The sequence below is a fragment of the Felis catus genome, chromosome C2, assembly GCF_018350175.1.
Source record: "Felis catus isolate Fca126 chromosome C2, F.catus_Fca126_mat1.0, whole genome shotgun sequence".
Taxonomy (NCBI): Eukaryota; Metazoa; Chordata; class Mammalia; order Carnivora; family Felidae; genus Felis; species Felis catus.
This window is the reverse complement of record NC_058376.1, coordinates 136,561,761-136,586,358: the sequence shown is the minus strand read 5'-3', so window position 1 is coordinate 136,586,358 and position 24,598 is coordinate 136,561,761. Positions and strand designations below refer to the sequence as shown.

At 42.0% G+C, this 24,598-nt stretch overlaps 2 protein-coding genes across 6 annotated transcripts in view; one reads left to right on the top strand and one right to left on the bottom strand.

Annotated features, from left to right (window-relative positions):
- Positions 1 to 24,598, bottom strand: part of KAT2B (lysine acetyltransferase 2B) — a 103,505-nt gene that overhangs the window by 73,409 nt on the left and 5,498 nt on the right. The gene's annotated exons all lie outside the window — the stretch shown is intronic.
- Positions 363 to 1,161, top strand: LOC109491531 (40S ribosomal protein S27-like). The gene has a single exon (XM_045037671.1). It carries the CDS (start codon positions 907 to 909, stop codon positions 1,159 to 1,161), a length of 255 nt encoding a protein of 84 aa, XP_044893606.1. The 5' UTR covers positions 363 to 906.

The window sequence follows — 24,598 nt, the reverse complement described above, 5'->3', positions numbered from 1 at the left end:
GTATGGAAGGAAAGAACTAAAGATCCTGCCCTCATGGTGATGACGGATGGGGCAAACAGGCAACACAAATTAACGAAGTATATAGTATATTAGAAAGTGACAGTGCTATGGAAGGAAAGATGAAGAGATGGGAGAGGGGGTGGGGGAAAGGATAGGATAGAATCTGCAATTTTAAGTAGCCTTTTTGAGAAAGGAGCAATAAAGCAAAGACTTGAAGGAGCAGAGGGAGGCGACCATTAGATGTCTGGTGGAAGAATATCCCAGACAGAGGAAATAAAGCAAAGTCAAGAGTGGCTGGCTTGATCAACAAAAAGCAAAGACCAGCATGGCTAGAGCACAGTGAGCAAAGGAAAGAGCTGAGCTGGAAGTAGGAGGAATCCTGCAAAGCCTCAGAGGCAGTAAGAAGGACTTCAGCTTGGTTACTTGACCTGTCGTGTCTCCCTCTCCAACAGGATCCTCTGGGCTTGAAACAGGGATAGGGACAGAACACAAGGACATGAGGCAAGATGTCTCCAAACTCATTTGTTTCTTTCATTTTTTCCTTTCCTCATTTGTGTAAAGCCTTCCCACTTTCTCTTTTCCTTTGGCATCACTCACAGAGGCATCCATTTTTCTGTCACTAGCTTATGTGAGCAAATAATCCAATTTCCTTTCACTTTTAACTTCCAATCCAGGATCAACTATGCATTATTCTATTACACAGGGAAGCACAATAACTACTCATACATTCCAGAATTTATAAATCTCTTTGCTTATCTAGATAGAAAGGAACTCTACTCTAATACCTTAACCAAGGCCCAGCAACAGAACAAAGGATTCTTCTGAAACTACCAAAAGATGCCAAGTTGTCTAGTTAAGAGTTTCATCACTTAGCCTTTCTGGCAGTGACAACCTGCCCACAAGAACATGCCCCTCGCGAAGGACCTCCTGCACCCATCCCTGGAAGAGGAGGAGAGGAAACACAAGAAGCAGCGCCTGGTACAGAGCCCCAACTCCTACTTCATGGATGTGAAGTGCCCGGGGTGCTACAAAATCACCACCGTGTTCAGCCATGCACAGACAGTGGTGCTGTGTGTGGGCTGCTCCACCATTCTGTGCCAGCTGACAGGAGGAAAAGCAAGGCTCATGGAAGGATGCTCCTTCAGATGGAAGCAGCACTAAGTGCACCCTGAGTCAACGTGAGTGGGGAACTATCCCAATAAACAGATTTTGCATACATTCAAAAAAAAAAAAAAAAGAGTTTCATCACTTACTAAGGCCCAAGATTAACTTTAGGCTAGAGATCAGGTGGGTAATAACAAGTTCAAAACCCCAAGGAATTATGTAATCTGGGATTCTGTCCTCATTCACTTTAGCTTTTGACAAACGATGGATTTTGCATCTGGGCACATTAGCAACGACAGCCTACGTCTCCTTCTTTGGCAGGTTGTCTATGGGCAGGCAGGAAAACTAGTAGGAACTCTGCATGGACCAGAGTAAGACTAACCACTGCCAGCATTTGTAACTCCAGATTCTCAGAGAGACAGTGACCCAGTGAGACATGAATTTCCTTCATTATGAGGAAGCCTGAGAAGCCAACTTGCTCTGAACTGATCCAAAAGTATTTCTAGCCTATGTACTTCACCTCTACAAGAGGCATCAGCCTTGACAAAACACTACTCCGCAGTTCAAAGGTATGAGTCTACAGGTAAATCTCTCCATACTGTGCTTGGGGCTGAAATCCATGGGATCACGCCGTAGCTAAGGCAGTGTTGGGAATGGATTATCTCAGAAGACAATGCTAACGGGGAATGTTTTCTCTGTATTTGGACGGTGGGTGGGAAGAATGCAGAGGGAAAAGAATAGACAGAATGTGAACCTTTCCTACTGACTCACGCACTGGCTACGTATTCATTCTTCAAACACTGAGCACTACTACATATCAATCATAGGACCAGATACAGAAGACACACAAGAAATTTCTCCAGAAATAAAAACCTACCCCAGTGGTTCTCAATGTTAGAGGCACACTGGAATTACTGGAGAGCTCTGCTAAGCCTAATACCACACCTGGCCCTAGATCAATTAAATCAGGATATCTGGGTATAGATCCCAGACATCAGTATTTTTTTAAGCTAGTGATTCCAATGTGTAGACAAACTTGGGCATCTCTGATCTAAAAGGAAGAGTTACTAGTAATGGATCCATTAAAAACACACACACTGGGGTGCCTGGATGGCTCAGTCGGTTAAGCGTCCAACTTTGGTTCAGCTCATGATCTCATGGTTCGTGAGTTCGAGCCCCACACTGGGCTCTGTGCTGACAGCTCAGAGCCTGGAGCCTGCTTCGGATTCTGTGTTTCCCTTTCGCTCTGACCCTCCTCTACTCACAGTCTCTCTCTCTCTCTCTCTCTCTCTCTCTCTCTCTCTCTCTCTCTCTCAAAAATAAACATTAAAAAAAAAAATAAAACACACATGCATACTAATAGGCCATGTCAGGAAGATCTATACAGACAAGGGGCTTTTCAAGTGGGAGGAGAGGAGGGGAACAAGAGTTCATTTTAGAAGGGAAACAGCAGATGTGTGCTTTGGAACATACTTCTTACCCATCATTTCATGTATAGCTAAATATGTAGGTGCCTGCTTTCTCCATAACATTTCTATGTAATTAGAGACCAGTGGTACTCTCCTGAGGCTGGGTGACAGAGGAGAAAAGAGGGTGGTTAACATCTTTGTGTCAGAATTTTCTAGGATTTTTATGAAGGGATAAAAGAATATGTATAGTTTAAAATTCTAAAATTATCACTATAAACAAATACATTATAAAATTACTCCTTTTGGGGGGGGCTATCGTTTATAGATCTCTGCCTGAACCTTGCCTTTTTTAGTCATGATATTTATCTTAAAAATTCAGCCTAGGGGCACCTGGGTGGCTCAGTGGGTTAAGCATCCAACTTCGGCTCAGGTCATGATCTCGTGATTTGTGAGTTCGAGCCCCACACTGGGCTCTGTGCTGACAGCTCAGAGCCTGGAGCCTGCTTCAGGTTCTGTGTCTCCCTCTCTCTCTGCTCCTCCCCCACTCATGCTCTCTCTCTTTCAAAAATAAATAAACATTAAAAAAGAACTTTTTTAATAAAAATAAATAAATATTCAGTCTAAATTAAAAAACAAATGTTGAGAATCATCGGCCTAGAATAGAGAAGACTTTGGGACTGAATCAAATAGGTGATGCATACCTATTCCTCCTGAAGCTCTGCTCAGGAAATACATTCTCAGATATTTTCCCAGATAGCTGTATGGAAAGAGACGAGATCTTCTTGCAGCAAAATCTAAGAACTAGAACATTCTTTCAGGCCTTCCTGAACAGCCTTCCTCAGACTCTGAAGAAGCAAAGAGGCCAGGGATAGAAAAAAGGGGCCAGGTTACAGGAAAGACAGGAGTTTGAGGCTATCCACCGTCATAAAAAAAGACTGGCAGGAAACTCAGAAAGAGTTCTTTCTGAGCACTCCTGCAAGGGCTCTTTCCCTTTCTCCACTACTCCTCAACACCCTGCCCTCAACCCAATCATAGCAGCAACAGAAGGAATGGAGGCAAACTCAAGGTCAGCAAAATGTTTCAGCTTAGGTTGAAGTTGGTAGAAAGACCACAAGTGACAGTATACAGCATCAATGCCATGGTCAAGAGGAAAGGACTTGCAATTAAAGAACTACAATTTCAAATCTTAACTCCAACACTTACTATGTGAACCTAGGGTGAATCACTTAACCTCTCCAAGCTTCCTAATCTATAAAGTGGGTTTTAAAGTACCTATCTCACAAGACTGTTGGAGGTATTAAGCAATTAATGTGGGTAGATGCTGAATAAATGGAAATTGTAACAAAGATTACAGTGGCACTGATAATGATAATATGCTAGGAGTATTCTGTTAGGTGAAAGGTGAGCAAGGAACAAGGGCTCTATAAATCATGAGGAACTATGACAGTTAATACTTTTTTTTAATTTTTTTAAATGTTTTATTTATTATTGAGAGAGAGAGAGAATGAGCAGGGGAGGGGCAGAGAGAGAGGGAGACAGAATCTGAAGCAGGCTCCAGGCTCTGAGCTGTCAGCACAGCCCAACGCGGGGCTCAAATTTGTGAACTGAGAGATCATGACCTGAGCCCAAGTCGGGTGCTTACCCGACTGAGCCACCCAGGCGCCCCGACAGTTAATACTTTAAAGCAAGGACTTGAAGAGGATGCAACCAATGGAAGTAGTTGGAGGACACTGGCCTCAATCACTATGAAAGAGGTTACAGATCTTACTGAATAAAAGACTGAGCAGCTTATAAGTTATGTAAAAAATTATTTTCCTCAAAGAATAAATCAACTCCATGTCCACTATAGGCGAGAACAGTGGGAAGTCACTCAACAGCTCACTGGTGATCTCAGTGGACATTTTTACAAAAAGCAGAGGTGAAGAGAAAATGATGGCCGGGTTACATATACACAATCACCCAGTAAGTATATAATATATCAAAATCCATGGGATATGGTCAAGGCAACATTTAAAGGAAAACATATACCCTTAAATGCATATATGGGAAAAACATGAAGATTGAAAATAAGTAAACTATTCATTCAACTCAATGATCTAGAAAAAGAGTAACAAAATAAACTCAAGAAAAATTGACAAAAGGAACTTACATAAAAAATTTTTCAGGAAATCAATAACAAAGAAAATCATATACCTAACCAATATAATAAATGGTTGATTTTTTAAAAGACATTAAAAGAAACAAACTCTTGACAATTCTAATGAAGGCAAGAAAAAAAGAACAATGAGAAAGGAAATACAACTACAGATTTATTTTACAACTATAGATAAGTACTCTGTAGAACTTTATACCACTAAATGTGAAAAACTAGATGAATCAAGTGACTTTCTAGGAAAATATAAATTATCAAACCTGATTTAATAAGTAGTAAAGTTTTCTAACAACCCTAGAAGAAAACGAAAAGGTAGTCAAAGAGCTAAAAAAAAAAGGCTCCAGGATCAAATGGTTTTATAGGTAAGTTCCAGTTAATTCTCAAGAACTATCCAATATAAATATCATGTGAACCACACATAAAACTTTTAATTTTCTAGTAGCCACATTTTAAAAAGTAAAAAAAAAAAAAAGTAAAATTAATTTAAATAAACTTATTTAATATAGTATGTCCAAAATATTACCGTTTCAACATGTAATCAGTATAAAAACACTATTAACATGACATTAATATATGATAGCACATTTCCATTCAGACCAGCCACATTTCAGGTGCTCAACTGTCATTTGGACTCAGGAGAGATTAGTCCTTTGTATTGTAAACTGTTTCAGAGCGTTAGAAAAAGACGCACACTCACATGTCACTCTACATATCCAGTATAACCCTGCCACAAAAACAGAATACAGACAGCAAAACACACTGAAAAAATCACTAGCCCAATCTCACAAAAAAAATTTTAAAGAAAATGGAAATAAAATATTTGTAAATTAAATCCAACAGTACAATTAAAATCATGCATTTTGACTGACACCTAAGAACTAAGCAAAGTTTATCACAAGAATACAAAGATAATCAATCACTGCAAACAAATTACATTAACAAATTAAGAAAAAATAATTACAATTGATGCCAAGGAAGCTTTTCATAAAATTCTGTATCAATTTCTGATTTTAAAAATTTGCCAACTTGCCATAGAAACAAATTCTTTTAACTCAAAAACATTATATTAAATAAAGAGATACATTATTCCTATTAAAGTTACCATAACAAGGAAGCCCTCAACACATCCACTGTTCAACACTGTCCTGGAAGTAGATAAAGACTGTAAAAATTGGTAGGCAATTCTTAGAGATTATCAAAACTTATACAGAAATCAGTAAATTGACTAAAGAATAAGATCAACATATAAAAGTCAGAATCTTTCCTCTATGTCAGCAAGAACCACTTAGAAAATGTAATAGGGGGAAAAAAAGATCCTAATAGCAAAAACCATCAAATACTTAGGAATAAATCTTCAAGGAGATGAGTAAGATCTGTATACAGAAAACTATAACTTTCTACTAAAGACTGGATAAATTTCTGTATTGAAATGAAGAAATATGCATTGTTCATGACAGGATGTAAACGTATTAATTTTACCATTTACAATATGGTAAATCTGTAAAGATAGCAATTCTCCTCAAACGTATAAGTTCCATAAACCAGATCAGTTGAAAGAATATACACTTATGACATATATAACAAAGTATTAATATTCAGAATTTATAAAGATCATCTATAAAACAAGAAGTAAAAAGCACAGTCTGACAGGGAAAAATTTGCAAATCCAGATGATTCCAAGAAAAACGGATGCTAATGTTAAATAAACCTATACAAAATGGTCAAAATAACTAGTAATGTAGAAATGAAAAAGTAAAAGCCCTGTGAGGTATTTCCTCATACTAATTAAGTTGGCAAAAATACAGAAAAAGTTGACATTGATATCTAAGGTTGACCAAGATGTGAGGAAACACACACCCTCATATAACATGTGTGGCAGGAAACATTGGTACAGACTTTCAGAAACCAAACTGGACTGTTTGTGCCCTTTGGCCCAAGGGCACTACTTGGAAGCTTTCCTACAGAAATGCTCACATGTGCTCAATGATATCTGTACACCATTTATTAGAGCAAAAGAAAAAATATATGTCAGGTAAAATCTTATCATTAATGTAAGAATTTATAAAATTATGTAGATTGGTGCCACAGACTATTATGCCACATTTATCAATATAACTAACCGCGTAGACTTGGGACCCCTCCAGGTCCCAGTAAAAGGCAGAAAAAGCAAACTACAGAACAATACTAAGCATATCCAATATATCTTTTAATAAAATAAGAGAATATGCAATTTAAGCATGTAATATGTATTTGGATATATACAGAGAAACTAGATGGATACATACTTATGGAGGGGGGCAGAAGTGGGAAAGGGAGAGGGACATTCATATTGTACTTTATCATTCTTTTTCTATTTTAAAGTTTATTTCTTTGTTTTGAGAGAGAGAGAGAGAGAGAGAGAGAGAGAGAGAGAGAGACAGACAGAAAGCAAATGGGGCAGACAGACAGACAGACAGCAAATGGGGGATGAGAGAGAGAGAATCCCAAGCTGGCTTTGAGCTGTCCCAGTGCAGGGCCCAACATCGGGCACTACCTCATAAACCCTGAGATCATGACCTGAGCTGAAATCAAGAGTCAGATACTTAACCAACTGAGCCACCCAGATGTCCCCACACTGTACTTTATATTTTTCTCTACGGTATTCATATTCATGGGTTGCTTGCTAATTTTCTTTAACATGAATTCATCTGAGGGGAAAATATAATTCCAGAAAAATATCCAAGGACCGTAACAGAGGCTCAGTATAAATCAGTCGTGGGGGAGGAAGTGCAGAAACCACATCCTTATCACAAACCACATTTAAGAATTCAAGGATCCAAAACTTTTCCCCCGTGGGGTTGCTTATAAAATCTCCCTCCCTTTCCTGAGGTTCAAGCCAAAAAATAACAAGCCTGCAATTCTTGAAAAAGACAATATAGATTTTTAGAGATAGAAATTCTGACTTCATTATTACAACAGACTTAGAAGAATCAGCCCATAAAGAAAAGTTTATTCTACTCCTTGTCTTAACATGACAGAGAAGAATGGCCGTGTTCATGGGGGTCTGATAATGGGTAAAGATCTCAGGGCAGAGAGATTTCGAATAATAAAGTCTTATATTCCCTCTGCTAAAAAAAAAAAAAAAAAAAAAAAGTTACATCCCAAGTATTAACTTCACTTCCTTAAGCTACCTGTGATAGAAGTACTTAATGAATTCTACCAACAATAAACACTTAAACATGTAACTGAATAAAGGACTTTTCTTTCAAAATGGACTCACTCTGCTTCCCCCACTGAGTCTGGGGATCTCAGTAGCTTTCACAAAGTAGACTTTTATTTCTTTTGTTCAGAACAACTGAGACTGTTTCCAAATAAATAGAAAATTCCCTGAAAACTAATCGGAAGATAAAAGGACAGAGAGAGCAAAGGAGGGAGAAAACAAGCAAAACACTGAGAAGTATAAAAGTTTTGTGAGCCCCCCAGCACTGGAGCTGAGCTGGCCGGTGTGCAGCAGGCAGCCACAAGTGGGTATCCAGTCTCCAAAAGGGAGTAGGTCCAAGTTGAGATGCATTCTAAGAGTAAAATAAACACTAGATTTCAAAGACATACTGTCAAAAACAAAAAATGTTAAAATATCTCACGAAGAATTATTTTACATTGATTACATGTTATAATGAGATGCATTCTAAGAGTAAAATAAACACTAGATTTCAAAGACTTGGTGTCAAAAACAAAAGAAGAATGTTAAAATATCTCATGAAGAGTTATTTTATATTAGGGGCGCCTGAGTGGCTCAGTTGGTTGGGCCTCTAACTTTGGCTCAGGTCATGATCACACTGCTCATGGATTTGAGCCCTGCGTCGGGCTCTGTGCTAACAGCTCAGAGCCTGGAGGCTGCTTCAGATTCTGTGTCTCCCTGTCTCTCTGCCCCTCCCCCACTCACACTCTGTCTCTGTCTCTCAAAAATGAATAAATGTTAAAAAAATTATTATTATATTATTACATGTTACAATGATATTGTAGAATGCTAAATAATATATTAATAAAATTTAATATTTGGTTTTTCTCTTTTTTTTTTTTAATTTGGCATAGTGGGTGCCAAGTCCGGGACTTGAAACACCAGATGGGATCTTATTTGAAAACAGATATGATTTTTTGTAGATATGAACAGTTAAGGATGCTGAGATGAAATTATCCCGAACATCAACTGGGCCCTAAAACCAATAACTGGTGCTTTTATAAAAGAAAGGAGAGATTTGGACATTGAGCCATAGACACGGGGACACACAGGCCATGTGAAGACAAAGGCAGAGACTGGAGTGATACATCTATACACCAAGGAATGCTGATGATGGCCAGGAGGCAAGAAAGGATTCCTTCCAGAGCCTCTTGAGGGAGCATGGCTCTGCGGACTCCTTGACTTCAGATCTCTGGCCTCCAAAACTGTAAATAAGGAAAGTTTCTGTTACTTAACCCCCCTTATTGGTGATAATTTGTTATGGCAGTCCTAGGAAACCAATACATATGGCCACTGGAAAATTACATATGTTAAGTCACATGTGTGGCTCATGCTACATTTCTACTGGCTATTGCCGCACTAGAGTTTAAAAGGGATCTACCCCCCAAAACCCGTCTTTGCTATAGACCCTAAGAGCTTACGCCTAGGACAGTCCTAACATTTCCTAAGTGGTTCTAAGTGGTTTGAGTTATACCTCTCTGAGATACCTGGAAATCCCTTGAGCTTGGCCCACTTGTTTCAGGATTTATTCTTTTTTCTTTTTTTTAGTAGGATATACAAAGCACTTCTTACATGTGGACATGCACTTGGGCACTTGGAAACCTAAGTGCAAAAAAATTGTAGTATGTGTGAGACTTCTTGCCCAATTTACTGAAGAGGACATACTAAAAGAAAACATTCATTGCCTTTATCCTTGACTGCCAGCAAAGCACTTTCTGCCACATGTTCCAAGCTGTTGCTACCATGCCCTCTGCCTTAGCCTTTAATTCTCCCTTCCAGATGTGCAGGCCCAGCCACTGTTCTTCCAGATAAGAGGTTTTCCTTCAAAATACCTTTCCCACATCTTTCCTTAATTAGGCAAGACAGCTGCTATCTACGGGAACTCCCAAGGGGACTGGCCTTGCAGCTTTAACAAAGTACCATCTGAAGGACAACCTTTTAGGGAGTGTGCTGCAAAGCCAATTACTGCTGCAGCTAGCAACCCAGGCACAAGGAGGAGAGAGCTCCCCAGATGACTTCATCTCCCCCAAGAGCACATCTCTGCAGACTTGGCAGAACCAAGCAAGAAGGAAAAAGCCACCAGATTGCTTCAACAGGCCCAGGATGTAAATGGTCTTGCCCCAGTAGAATCCAAGGTCAGATGGCAAGAGAAGGCAACAGCCTTCATTGTAGTATGCAGAAGCCAGGATGGAGGACGAGAAGGAAGCTACACTGGAGAAACACAGGATCATGACTCAGATGACAGCTGGACAAGGGAGCAGGGTGCTCACAGTTCATTCAGTGTCAATGAGTGAGACAGGCGTGAAGATATTTGGGTGACATCCAGAGGAACAAGAGAAAGCCAAGATGACTAGGATTCAGTCATGCTTACAATACTGGGAAGTCCTATTTGCTGGAAAACTTAAATCAGTGACAGGGATGTCTCATAGCAAGAACACACTGAAGGGAAACTGATGGAGTAAACCTGTGCCTCCAACATGTATTAAGCACCTAAAATGAGAAAAAGCACTTGTATACTTGTTCTTATCTCATCCTGTAGGAGGAAGGTATTAATTATCCCCGCTATTCAGAAGAAAAGGCTGAGGCTCTAAGATGTTAAGAGATTTGCCAGAACTTTCTCAGTCTACCCTGCAGAAGCACTCATTGGGTACATTGAGGCAAATAACTGGTCCTGTGGTTGTGTGTGGAGGTCCTCACTCTATTTTACTACCTCTCTACTCCAGGTGAGACAAAAGTAGAATGTTTAAAAGTCAACACCAAAACCATTATTAGATACAACTTCACACCTTGCTCTTACAACCAAAAGAGCAGATAATAATAATGGGGCACCTGGGTGGCTCAGTCAGTGAGCACCTGTCTCTTGATTTTGACTCAGGTCATATCCCAGAGTCATGGGATCAAGCCCCAGATCAGGCTCCACACTAGGCATGGAGTCTGCCTAAGATTCGACCTCTCTTTCTCTTCCCCTGCCCCTCTCCCCCGCTCACACTCTCTAAAAATTAAAAAACAAAAACAAAATTAAAAAACAGAAGAGCAGGTAAGGATAAATGTTGACAAGGATGTAGAGAAATGGGAATCTTCATTGTTGGAGGAGATGTAAAATGGTAGCCACTGTAGAAAAGAGTTTGGCAGTTTCTTACAAAGTTAAACATAGATCATGACCTGAGCCAAAATCAAGATTCAGATGCTTAACTGACTAGCCACCAAGATACCCCTTGTCTACTTTTTCTTTTGTTGCATGTGTTTTTGGTGTCATATCAGAAATTATTTCCATATTTGATGTCATGAAGCTTTTCCTGTTTTTTTTTTTAATATTTATTTACTTATTTTCAGAGAGAAAGTGTGCACATGGGTACATGAGCAAGGGAGGGGCAGAGAGAGTGAGAAGGAAATCCCAAGCAGGCCCTGTGCTCAGTGCAGAGCCTACTTGGGGCTTGATCTCATGACCATGAGATCATGACCTGAGCCGAAATCAAGAGTCAAATGCTTAACTGACTGAGCCACCCAGGTTTAAGGTAAGGGTCCAATATCTTCATTCTTTTCCAAGTTAATATCCAGTTTTTCTAGCTCACTTGTTGAAAAAACTGCCCTTTCTCCATTGACTGGTCTTGGCAGAAATCATTTGATCATTTACGTGAGGGTTTATTTTTGGGCTTTCTATTCTATTCCATCCTGTAGGAGGAAGGTATTCATCTATCTATTCATGAGATCAAACCCCAAGCCAGGCTCTGTGCTGACAGTGGGGAGCCTGCTTGGGATTCTCTCTCTTCCTCTCTCTTCCCATACCCCACTTGCTCTCCAGTTCTCTCACCCAAAATGAACATTTTAAAAAATAGCTTCATTTAACTTAACCAAAATTAAAAACTTCTGTGCATCAAAGAACACAATCAATCGAGTGAAAAGGCAACCTACAGAATGAAAAAAAAAAATTGCCCATCAAATACCTGATAAAGGGTAATATCTAGAAGCTATAAAGAACTCCTACAACTCAACAACCAAAGAAGAAACAACCCAAAAGGGGATAAGACTTGAACAGACATTTCTCCAAAGACAAATGGTCAATAAGCCTATGAAAAGACACTCAACATCTCTAATCACTAGGGAAATACAAATCAAAACCATAATGAGGTACCTACCCCCTCATACTCATTAGGATGGCTACTGACCAGAACCAGTGTTGGTGAGGATGCAGAGAAACAGGAACCCTTGTGCATTATTGGTGGAAAGGAAAATCAGTGCAGCCACTATGAAAAACAGTATGACAGTTCCCCAAAATATTAAAAATAGAATTACCATATGATCTAGCAATTTTAAAGAATTGAAAGCAGGAACTTAAAGAAATATTTGTACACCCAAGTTCACAAAAACATTCTTTATAGATGGTAAATTTTATGCAAGATGTATTTTACCACAACTTAATTAAGTTCAACATAAATTTACCACATGGCCCAACAAACCTATTCCAAAGTATCTGCCCAAGAGAAATGAAAACATGTATCCACACAAAGATTTGCACACAGATGTCCACAGCAACATTATTCATATTAATTAGCCAAAAGGCAGAATGAATCCAAATATCCATCACTGGTGAATACATAAACAAAATATGGCATATCCACACAGTGGAATATTATTTGGCATTAAAAAAAGACTGAGATGCTCATATATATATATATATACTACATGAATGAACCTCAAAAACATTATGCTAAGAAGCCAGACACATACTATATAATCCTATTTATATGAATGTCCAGAAAAGGCAAATTTATAGATCTAGAAAGTTGATTAGTCTGGGGGCACCAGTGTGGCTCTATAGGTTGAGTCCAACTCTAGATTTCAGTTCAGGTCATGATCCCAAAGTCATGAGATTGAGCCCCATGTTGGGCTCTGCGCTGAGCAGGAAGCCTGTTTAAGATTCTCTCCCTCCCTCTGCCCCTCTCTTGCTCCTGCGCCCTCTCTCATAAGGAAGGAAGGAAGGAAGGAAGGAAGGAAGGAAGGAAGGAAGGAAGGAAGGAAGGAAGGAAGGAAGGAAATAAATAGATATAGTCTGAGGCTGGAGTGCAAACGGGGTTGTCTGCAAATAGACATAAGGATCTTTCTGGGGAGATGGAAATCTAAAACTCAATTTCCTAAAAGTCATTGAATTGTACACTTAAAACCAGAGACTTTTGGGCATCCAATTATATCCCACTGAAGTTGTTTTTCAAAAAGGCAAGAACTGCTAATAACTAATTATCACTTCAAATACAGGTCTTCTGGAAAGTTGCACCAAACTGTGTCCCAAAACTGAAGCACGTTTTCTCCTCACAAATTAAAGAAGCTTAATAAGCTACATTTGGGAAAAAAAAACAAAAGACAAACCAGAAAATGGGGGTCTCCATCTCTGTCCTTCTCCGATCTAAAAAAGCAAAAGAAGTTAGTCGTCTAGGTGGCCACACCTCTACTGTCAGAATCTGTCAGCAAAAGAGAAACAGCAAAGGATGGGAATACGTCTTTAAGTAGGTTGTCCTGTTTTTAAAATGAATGGAGACTTTGAAACAATTAAAACTTGCTAATAATAAAGCCGCATTGCGGTGCTTCTTTTGGGCTACCCTCATCCAACACTCTTGACTTGCTGACATCCAACTTTCTGGCATGTTCACAGCTTCATTCGAGCCTGACAGGAATCCAAATGGATTTCTGTACAGTGAATCGAGTTCCCCTCCTTGAACTGTGATATAAACAACACGGTGCAGTCTTGGGGGCGGGGGGGGGGAGGGGGGGAGACTGACACTTTCTGGATCTGGAAACAAGGAAAGGTAGTGAAAGCCAGGATGGAGGAGGACAGGTGAGAGGGCTAATATTTTCATGTGCCTCCATCGTGAGCTGCCTGGATTCTCCTCTCAACGGTGTGCATGTGTGACTGTGAAAAAAAATCTCTTAATCCTGTTTTAAAAAACAACACCTGGAGTCTCTGTAAGAGGTAGTGATCCCAATGAATTTGGAGGTGAACTGCTTTGGGGGCAATGTGGATAATGCTCTCGTGATTTCAAGCAGTGCTTCCCAAACTGTAATCTGCTCAGGAATCACCTAGGAAATCTCATTAAAATGCAGATTCATTCAGTAAACCTAGGGTGGGGACCTAAGATGCTGCATTCCTAAAAAGTTCCCAAGTGAGGACCACCCTTAGAGTATCAAAGACTTGAAAGGACAAAGAGGTCTGATGCATGTATTAATACCTTCCTCTTTTCCCGGGATTAACTTCAGCTTCTCATACACAATTAAACTGTAAATAGCTAAGTAATCCTTTCGGGGACACAGACTCTTTCTCTCTCCATTGTGAAAGTCTTTCCAGCTCACACAGATGTACATGGAAGGCCAGCAGGCACCATAAAGCTATGACTTAAAACTGGGGTTTAAAAAATCTGGGTGCTTTCTTTGTTTAAGATTTTAAGTAATCTCTACACCCAATGTGGGGCTCAAACTCACAACCCCAAGGTCAAGAGTCACATGCTCCACCAACTGAGTCAGACAGGTGCCCCCCAAATCTGGGTACTTTTGGCACAAGTGAAAAGAAGGTGGTGGGGGGGGGGGAGGAGACTTCCCTCAGAAGACAAATTTGCCCGAAATTCAAAGTAAAAACAGACTTAGAAGGGGAGAAAAGATAACCAGTGTGGCAATCCAGGGAGAAATATCTCTGAAGACCTTAATGAAGAGTGCCATTTGGGTCTGGAAAGTCACAAGGACACAAAGCAAATACTGAAGAGTAGTCAAGGATACACAAGGAGAATGGAAAATATATCATGAGGAAATGACCTAGGTATAAACACCCTAGTCAGACGCTCCTCTTCCAAGCTCTCAAGATTACTCCAACATCAACAGAAAACCTTCATGACCTTGCCATCTGGAAGAAGTCCTATGCCTGGGCTGGAGCTCAATCAGGAACTGCCTGCCCTCTTTATGCTAAATAATCAGGTCTGCCGGAATCAAAGGCTCACACCCTCAGGCATTATCTCAAAAGGTACTAAATGACTCCAGTGCTACCAAATTGCCTAGGGATGGGCCAGACTCTTCATCACATCTGAGGCATGTCTCCAGGACCAACCCAAACACACATCACCCATGGAAGGGCCTCAAGAGTTCCTGAATGACACCAAGGCCAAGAAACTGGTGCCCCAGAACCCTAAATCCCAAACAATCACTGAGACTTTTTTTTTTAATGTTTGTTTGTTTATTAAGAGAGAGAGAGAGAGAGAGAGAGAGAGAGAGAGAGAGAGTGTGTAAGCAGGAGGGGGGCAGAGGGGAGGCGGGGTGGGTGGGGAAGAATCCCAAGCAGGCTCCACGCTGTTGGTGCAGAACCAGACGTGGAACTTGATCTCACAACCATGAGATCATGACCCAAGCCATGATTAAGAGTCAGACACTGGGGCGCCTGGGTGGCTCGGTCGGTTGGGGGGCCAACTTCGGCTCAGGTCATGATCTTATGGCTGGTGAGTTCGAGCCTCATGGAGCCTGTTTCTGATTCTGTGTCTCCCTCTCTCTCTACCCCTGCCCTGCTCGCACTCTGTTTCTGTGTCTCAAAGGCAAATAAACGTTAAAAAAAATTTTTTTTAAAAAGTCAGACACTTAACCGACTGAGCCACCCAGGCACCTCTGGAACCTCTTTTAATATACACAGGACCAATCTCAGACTTTATTGGTGACCTTGCCAAAGCGACAACTCAGTCTTCCACACAGTGGAAAGACTTGTCAAACTGTTTGGCTGACACTGAGCAGGCCAGACAACCAGCTGACAGACAGGATTTGTCATTCTTCAGCCTGCTGTTCTGGCACCAAGTCAGCCGGGATGAGCAAAACCAACAGTGCCACACATAAACACTGCTCCTTGGACAGCTCACGCTCTCATGGTATCCGTCGTTATCTGGGCCGATGACTCACACATCCACATAACCAGCCGAACCTGCAAAGCAGAACTTCCAGCCTGCATTCCCAACTGCCCACACCTGGCATCTCTGCCCGGTAAGCTTTACATTATTAGGCTTGCCCTCAACCCCAACACCCCTCTTCAACTAGCCTATTCCCTCCAGTAGCATTGCCTTTTCTTAGGACATCTGCATTCAGTGCCTTCACCCAAGGCCGTCTGATTCTTCTTTCCAAGTCTCTCCCAGATTTGCACCTTCTCCATTCTCATGGGCAGGGCCCCGGGTCAAGGTTTTAATAGCCAGTTAGAAGGAATAGCTTTCTTCTCACTTTCAGTATATCCCCACTCCTCCTCCATCTAACAAGCACCGGACACATCAGCCTACTCTCAAATGCCATCTGGGGTGCCTGGGGGGGCTCAGTCAGTTAAGCATCTGACTCTTGATTTTGGCTCAGGTCATGATCTCATGGTTCCTGAGATGAAGCCCTGAGTCGGGCTCTCTGCTGACGGTGCGAAGCCTGCCTGGGATTCTCTCTCACTCCCTCTCTCTCTACCCCTCCCCCACTTGAGCATGTGTGTCTCTCTCTCAAAATAAACAAACTTAAAAAAAATAAATAAATAAAATGCCATCTAATTGGGGCACCTGAGTAGCTCAGTCAGTTGAGTGTCCAACACTTGATTTCGACTCAGGTCATGATCCCAGAATCGTGGGATTGAGCCTGATACCAGGCTCCATGCTGAGTGTGTAGCCTGCTTAAGATTCTCTCTCCCTCTCCCTCTGCCCCTCCCCTGCTCATGCTCTCTCAAAAGAACATAACATAACATAAAATGCCATCTAACAACATCGAGCACTTCTGCCTGATACTTTCCAAGGCAATTTTCGCCTACATCATCTTATTTTCCTCTCCCTATAACCCCACAGGACAAGTAATTCAATGCTTACAGAAGGGGTGTGGCTTGCCTGAGCTACCCCAGCTGGCAAAGGAGCAGGGAGCCAAAACCAAAACCTAAAGCTTTTCGCTGGCACTCTAAAATATCTCGGGTCTCCTCCTTCTTAAAGTGCAAAGACTTACTTTTATTTAATGAGTTCAGTCCAAAATTTTCTACCTGAAACTCAAGACTGATTTCTTCTTCACCCAAAGAGAGGATCCTATTTCCCACTATTTCTGTGTACTTGTTTTTCCATTTCCTCCAATTTGGCCGACCTCTTTAAGATCAGTAGTTATTATTTAGCTCTGCTTTTAACTGTAACACTAACTACCATTTTTTTGAGCAAGTAGAATATTCCATATACTAAAGCAAACTGCTAAGTGGATTACCTCATTTTACTATCAAGACAACACTTGACTACTAAAAGACTCACCTGACTAAACACATCCAGAAAAAGGACTCTTCTCCTCCACTCCAAACCTGCCTCTCTCATAGTCTTGCCCAAGCTGGTAAATGGAACTACCATCCTTTCCATTGCTCAGGCTAAACGCCTAGACATCAAGTTCATTTCTGTCTCCTCCTCACCACCATCCCCCAACAAATCAAGTCCCGCTGCCTCTGAATTCATAGTACTGCTCAAGATGTCTACTCCTACCCCCTCCACTGCCATCCCCCATCATAAGCCACCATCCCACTTATACCTAACCCTGCAGCAACTTCAACTGGCCCTCTTTACTTCCTCTTGCACGCTTTATTTTTCCCAAAACAGCCCAAGGAGATGCTTTAAAATGAAAATCTTATCTGAATCCATCTGAAACAACCCATCAACAGGTAAATGAATAAGCAAACTGGTTCATCCATACAGTCGAGTACCTCTCAGGAATAAAAAGAAATTAATCACTGATACATGCAACATACATGAATCTCAAAAAAACTACACTGAACGAAGAACAGGATGTACTGTGTGGCTTCATTTATATGAAATTCTGGAACATTAAAACTAATATATCATGATACAAAGTAGATCAGTGGTTGCTTCTGATAGTGAGGAATTTGAATGGCAAGGAGAAGGGAACTTCCTAGGGTGATTAAAATGTTCTGGGGGGCGCCTGGGTAGTTCAGGCAGTTGAGCATCCAACTTCGGCTCAGGTCATGATCTCACTGTTCATGAGTTTGAGCCCCGTGTCGGGCTCTGTGCTGACAGCTCAGAGCCTGGAGCCTGCTTCTGATTCTGTGTCTCCCCCTCTCTCTGCCCCTCCCCTGCTCATGCTCTGTCTCTGTCTCAAAAATAAATAAAAACATTAAAAAAAAAAACTAAAAAAAAATGTTCTGGGTCTTGATATGCATTTGTTGAAAGTATCAGAAATGGAAATGGGGAGCACCTGGGTGGCTCAGTCAGTTAAGCATCTGACTTGGGCTCAGGTCATGATCTCATGGTTCAGGAGTTCGAGTCCTTCCTCAGGTGAGCTGGAGCCCTGTTTCAGGTGAACATGCTTTTCTCCCTCTCTGCTCCTCTCTCACCTGTGCTCTCTTGAAAGACAGAGAGAGAGAGAGAGAGAGAGAGAGAGAGAGAGAGAGAGAGAGAAAGAAAGAAAGAAAGAAAGAAAGAAAGAAAGAAAGAAAGAAAGAAAGAAAGAAAAAGAAAGGAAGGAAGGAAGAAGGAAGAGAGGAAGGAAGGAAGGAAGGAAGGAAGGAAGGAAGGAAGGAAGGAAGGAAGGAAGGAAGAGCAAGCGAGCTATATCATTTTTTTAAAAAAGAAGCGGAAATCAGATCATTTCACCGTGTGAAAATTATATGCACTTGGCCATCTGGCCCCATCTACTTCTCCCACTTCATCTCCTACACTTGCCCCCTTGCTCCCCATCTACCCACAAGGGTCACCTGGCCACCCTTGAGCATACCAAGCCATTTCTCCCCCCAGAGTCTGTGCACTCCCCACCTGGCATCCTCTACACACACACACACACACACACACACACACACACACACACACACACTGTCCCCACCCCCAAGCTTCTTGTTATCATTCAGGCCCCAGACATTGTCCCATCCACTGAGAGACCTTCATGGGCACATGTCGGAAGGACTCCCCAGGCACTCTCATTTACTTCTCTGTTTTCATTCTCTGTGTGGCACTTACCACTTTCTGTTATTTTCTTGTTTACTGTCTGCTTCTGCTACCAGAAAGCAAGCTCGGCAAGAATAAAAACCCATCTGTCACTGTATCCCCAGCATCTAAATCAATGCCTGGCACACGATGTAACAGTTTGTTGAATGAATGGATAAAGTTGACAAAATCACACTCTCCATATTCAGCTATGCAATCTGAGGCTTGTAAAGGGTAAGTAATCTCCCCCTGCTCACACAGCAAGAAAGCAGCATTTCAGCATTCAAACCCAGGCAGTCTGCTGCCTAGGTGCACGTTCCAAACCACTCTGATGTCCTGCCCCCTTCACTTTTGCTTCTCTGCTGTTTTATATCGTTCACTCCACCTAGGCTGAGCCTCTCTCCTACACTTCCAGCTGCCCCCAGCTTATCATGGTTTTTCTCTGCACTGACTTCATGCTTGATTATTCACTTGAATTTTTCTTTCCCTCCATATCTGTCTCCCCAGCAAGATGTGAGGCTCCTTGTGGCTTTCACTTCCTTTGTCACTCACCGCCCACCAGGACAGAGCCTGGGCACAGGTACCTAACAATACTCATGGACGTGTCCTCCTGGAGGTGGGGTGAGTCAGGTAGTCCTATGGGTATGTGCAAATCCCGGGTTACATGACTCACTTTGCTATTTCAAAGTATGCTGACCTTGACTTCGTTGGCATTCTGCCATCCAGTTTCAACACCAGCTTGTTAGAGCTGATGCAAATTAGAGCTGCCACCATCAGTCACTATGATACTATTCAGGTCTCATCCCTGTACTTCTGGAATCTCCTGCATACCACAGAAGCCTCACAGAGGGCTGCACAGACCAAGAGCATGCAACGGATGGGGACTTTTTAGGAGGGCATAGAACTAATGGAAGGATCCTCGTATGTTCCGCCTGAGGTGACTGAAGGGGTTACTCAAAGCCTCCTCCTAAGGTTAGGTGATGTATCACTCCAAATGGATCATTAAAGATATTATTCACACTTGATGCAAAATAAATGTATTCACCTCCTGATTTAAAAAGTAATAAACCCTGTGTCTGTGCTTCTGGTACAAACAGAAGAACAAATTAAAGAAAGCCGACTGTAGCCTTTAGTCTAAGTAGGCAGCAAAGCAACAAAAATATAAACAGTAGTTAGAACACATGCCTTTGGGGGTGCCTGGGTGGCTCAGTCAGTTAACCATCTAACATCGGTTCAGGTCACGATCTCACAGTTCCTGGGTTCAAGCCCCACGTGGGGCTCTGTGCTGAGCACTCGGAGCCTGGAGCCTGGTTTAGATTCTGTGTCTCCCTCTCTCTCTGCCCCTCTCCCCCACAAAAAATAAATAAACATCAAAAAAGAAAACATGCCTTTGTAGGTGATTTTTTTTTCGTTCACTAACACAGTATAGACTTTTAGAATATGTGGTAGGGCCTTTTTCTCACTTCATAGGTTTTAACTCGCTGGTTTCACGATACTCACAACACACTTTTGAGAACTGACTTCTAACTTGCAGAAGAGGAGACGGTGGTCAAAGAAGTTCACATCATCCTCTCAGAAAAGGACTCACGGTGGGTGTGACTCTCCCTGCTCGTCTTACAGCAGAAGCCCAGGCCATCTGACAAGTACTGCCTATGTCATCAGGTCTAACTGTAAGCTCACCAGGGACCACACTTAGCAACAGAGTCAGAAGATGCCGTTCCAGCCCCAGCCCGGCAACCACACAGCTTCGCGCGAGTTGCTAAACCTCTCTGAGCTTCAGCTGCCTTGTCTCTACACACAATCTCCCCTCTTCCAGTCTCATGAGGCCTGTGAATATGAAATTCGCTGTGAACACAAAATTACCCATTCAGTTAACAAATATGTATTAAGCACCTACTATGTGCAAGGCATAGTCAGTGGAACTGGAATACAAAGTGAACCAAAGTCCCTGCTTCATGGAACTTCTATTGTCACAAAGTAAACAATATGTATTTCCAAGTGTTGAAAAATGAGGAAAAGGAAAGCAAAACAGGTAACCTTACAGAGTGATGGGGTGCTGCTGTATTTGGTGGAGGGGGGGGGGTGGGGGTGGTCAGGAAGGCTTCTCTGAAAAGCTGGCATTTGAATAACAAACCAGAATGAGGTTTGACAACAAGCCACACCCATACCTGGAGAAGAAAAGTGCAATGCAAGGGGTATCAGCATGCATAACTGAATTCCAGAGATGAAAGCAATTCAATATTATAAAGATTCAATTCTATTTCAATTGTGATGAAAAGTGATGAATTGTCATAAGGAATTTAGATGGGAGCTACCTAAGCAGAAATCTAAAACAGCCCATGGAAATAAATGTAGAATAAACAAACAGCATTAGTTATAACACCCCCATGTACATGTGCACACAAGTAAAAACGTAAAAAATTCTGTTGTGTTAAATACATCAATCACAGGGGCGCCTGGGTGGCTCAGTTGGTTGAGTGTCCGACTTCGGCTCAGCTCATGATCTCACAGTTGGTGAGTTCGAGCCCCACATCGGGCTCTGTGCTGACAGCTTAGGGCCTGGAGCCTGCTTTGGATTCTGTGTCTCCCTCTTTCTCTGGTCCTCGCCTGCTCACATTGTCTTTCTCTCAAAAATAAATAAAGATTAAAAAATATTTAAATACATCAATTACAGAAAACATTACTTTATAAGTAGATAGTCCGTATGATTCCATGAAATAATAAGCTTGCATATTTCATATGAGTTTTCAAGGATGAGTTGCTATGCCAAAACTGTGTGGGGCTACAGAGTAATCAGTGTTCCTCACTACACTCCTAGAGAGAAGGGGGCCTTTAGTGGTCTTAGCACACACTTCCAGTATGAAGGAAAATGATCTCTTTCCTGCATTTCCATCCCCTTGGCCAATAACACAACAGAGGTGTCAATGCCTACTGGAGCTTTATGTGCTGGGTTCTGGCCAGCCTTCTAGAAACCCTGCCACAGCTCCCACCATGGTTCTGCATGGCTTGCAGGATACAACGTACAACTCTAGATATCTTTCAGAACCAAGGATGGGTGACAGCAAGACTTCCCATGGGTATTTACCAGTAAGGACTCACCACTACAGATTCCAGAGGAGAAGGAAGTATGCAGGCTGGCCGTTCCAGCAGCTGTGACATCACAGGCCCCCAGCACCCACCTCCCCAGCATTCTGTTCCTCCTTCATCCCAATGCTTATCTACAGCCCTCCTTGGTTTTTTTTTTTTTTTTTTGGTTTTTTTTTTTTGTTTGTTTGTTTATTTATTTTGAGAGAGAGAGAGAGAGAGAGCGCATGTGTGTGAGGATGGAGGAGGGGGCAAAGAAAGAGGGGAGAGAGACAGGGAGAGAGGGAGAGAGGGAGAGAGGGAGAGAGGGAGAGAGAGAGAGAATCCCAAGGAGGCTCTGGCAGCCCAGTCAGTACAGAGCCTAACGCAGGGCTCGATCCCCCAAACCCTGGGATGGTGATCCGAGCTGAAATCAAGAGTCGAACGCTTAACTGACTGAGCCACCCAGGCGCCCTCCTCCTTGGTTACTTGTCCCCATTTCTGCCCTCATGCGTTCTTCCCTATATGCCAAGAACTTTCACATATGCTAAATTCTGGAATATCAAATTCCCATCTTTTGAAGATTTAATTAAAATTCATTTTATGAAGTTGTCCACATCCAATGACTTCCATCCTGAAAATGGCTGACAATTTTTAAACTTATTTTTAGGTTAAAAACATGTGTCTTGGGGCACCTGGGTGGCTCATTCAGTTAAGTGTCCAACTCTTGATTTTGGCTCAGGTCATGATCTCATGGTTCATGGGTTTGAGCCTCACATCAGGCTCTGCACTGATCGGGATTCTCCCTCTCTGCCTCTCCTCCTCTCTCTCTCTCAAAATAAATAAATAAACTTAAATAATAATAATAAATAAAAATGTCTTTACAAACTACTCCTATATGCAACAACATGGATACAGCTCCCAGACATCCTGTGAGTGACAAAAGCCAGATGCAAAAGAATTCATACCATGTGATTCCATTTATGTCAAGTTTAAGAAAAGCAAAAGTAATCTCTAGTAATAAAAGTCAGAATAAGGGTGAGCAGAGGTGGGGAGGAGGCACCAGGGGGCCCTCAGAAGTGCTGGCAATGCTCTCCAGCTTTATCTGGATGGCAGCTGCATGGCTGTGTGCCTACACACAAATTCATCAAGCTGTATGCTTACGATATGAGCACTTTACTGTGCATAATAAAAGTAAAAGGTAAAAAAAATGACTTCCTTCTGAATTGTACTGAAACACTGCTGTGTGTGCAATCCTCTGTAGAGCTATTTGGGGACGTCTAAATGTCCCGGACAGTCCGTTCCTTACCTCTCTGACACATCTGGAACCTTCTACAGCCTGAGTAGGTATCACTTTCATCTTCCTTCAACAAGGAATTGTAATGGGCCAGCACAGTGACCATTCTTGACTGTTAGCTTTAAAACAATCAAGGGCATGCATCGGTCTGCCCTAGGCCAGTAATAAAGAACACTTTATTTTGTTTGCTTTATGGCCTGCACGGTTTCAATGAACTAGAAAAGCCTTTGAACATACTCTCAATAGGAGTAACAATAAATGTCAAACGAGAGCAATCGAACGCCTAAAACGAAATCCTCTCTGTAAACCACTGAGATTCAGAACACCACCCCCTCCACCCCACAAGAAAGTCTGGAAAGAGGACGCAACATCTCTTTTGCGCTGGAAAGAAAATCTACGTGGGCCGGATCTTCCCTGAGCAACCGCCGCTGCTCCCAAGAAGCTGCTTAACCTCTTTGGGTCTCAGTTCTCCGCGAGTAAAATGACCTTCCTTACCTTCCTCTTGCCCCAGGCAGAAGAATCAAACGACACGAGGCATAACACTTTGGCAAAACACTATCAACACAACTGCTGATACCAAGGGAAAGTTTCCACAAGTAAAATAAAATAGACGTAGGCGGAACGCCTGTATCCCAAGAACTTTCACATACGCTAAAACTATGTCATCCTCACGTCGATAAGTTGCCACCTTGACTCCCGCTTCACCACTAGGGAAACTGAAACCCAAGACCCTGAAGTGGCTGCCCCATCGTGCCCGGCACGGAGGGTGAGGGAAGAGCATTCTCCACGTTTCCTCCAGGCAGCACGCGGAATAGGAAGCACGCCCACGACTCTGCCACAGGTGCCTTTGTGTTGGAATCAGATTAGCAGCAGGAAACCATTAAGAGTAAGACACCACTGACAACTGTTCCTAAATAACTACCTTCCTCTCACGGAGACAAACCAACTAAATCAGAGGCCACCGAGCCTTGGAAATCCAAGTTTTATTGGCACTGCACGGAGTATCCAGATCTTTCATCTGAGAAGCACATGTTCTGATTGTTCCGAGGGACCTCATGTGAAACCGTGGGTTTCCACCTGGACGTTCCCCACGACGGGTTAGACCTGTGGATGTAGCTGATAGAAACAGAATTAAATCCCGCCTATGTGGCCAGGTTTAAATCTGCTCAGTAGTTTAAAAACAAAAAACAAACAAACAAAAAACAATACACCAGCACTGCATCACAAAATGCTATGTGTAAGCACATGCTTCCTGAAACAAAACGTTCTCTTCTGCCCTATAAACAACTTTCTCAGTTACATAAAACTGCAAATTGCAATCTGAAGGCTTTGCGGGCTTGAATTTCCATCTTCCCTGAAAGTTTATGAGGAAACAATTAAATTTGGTCATCTTTCTCTAGGGCTTTTTATATTGTG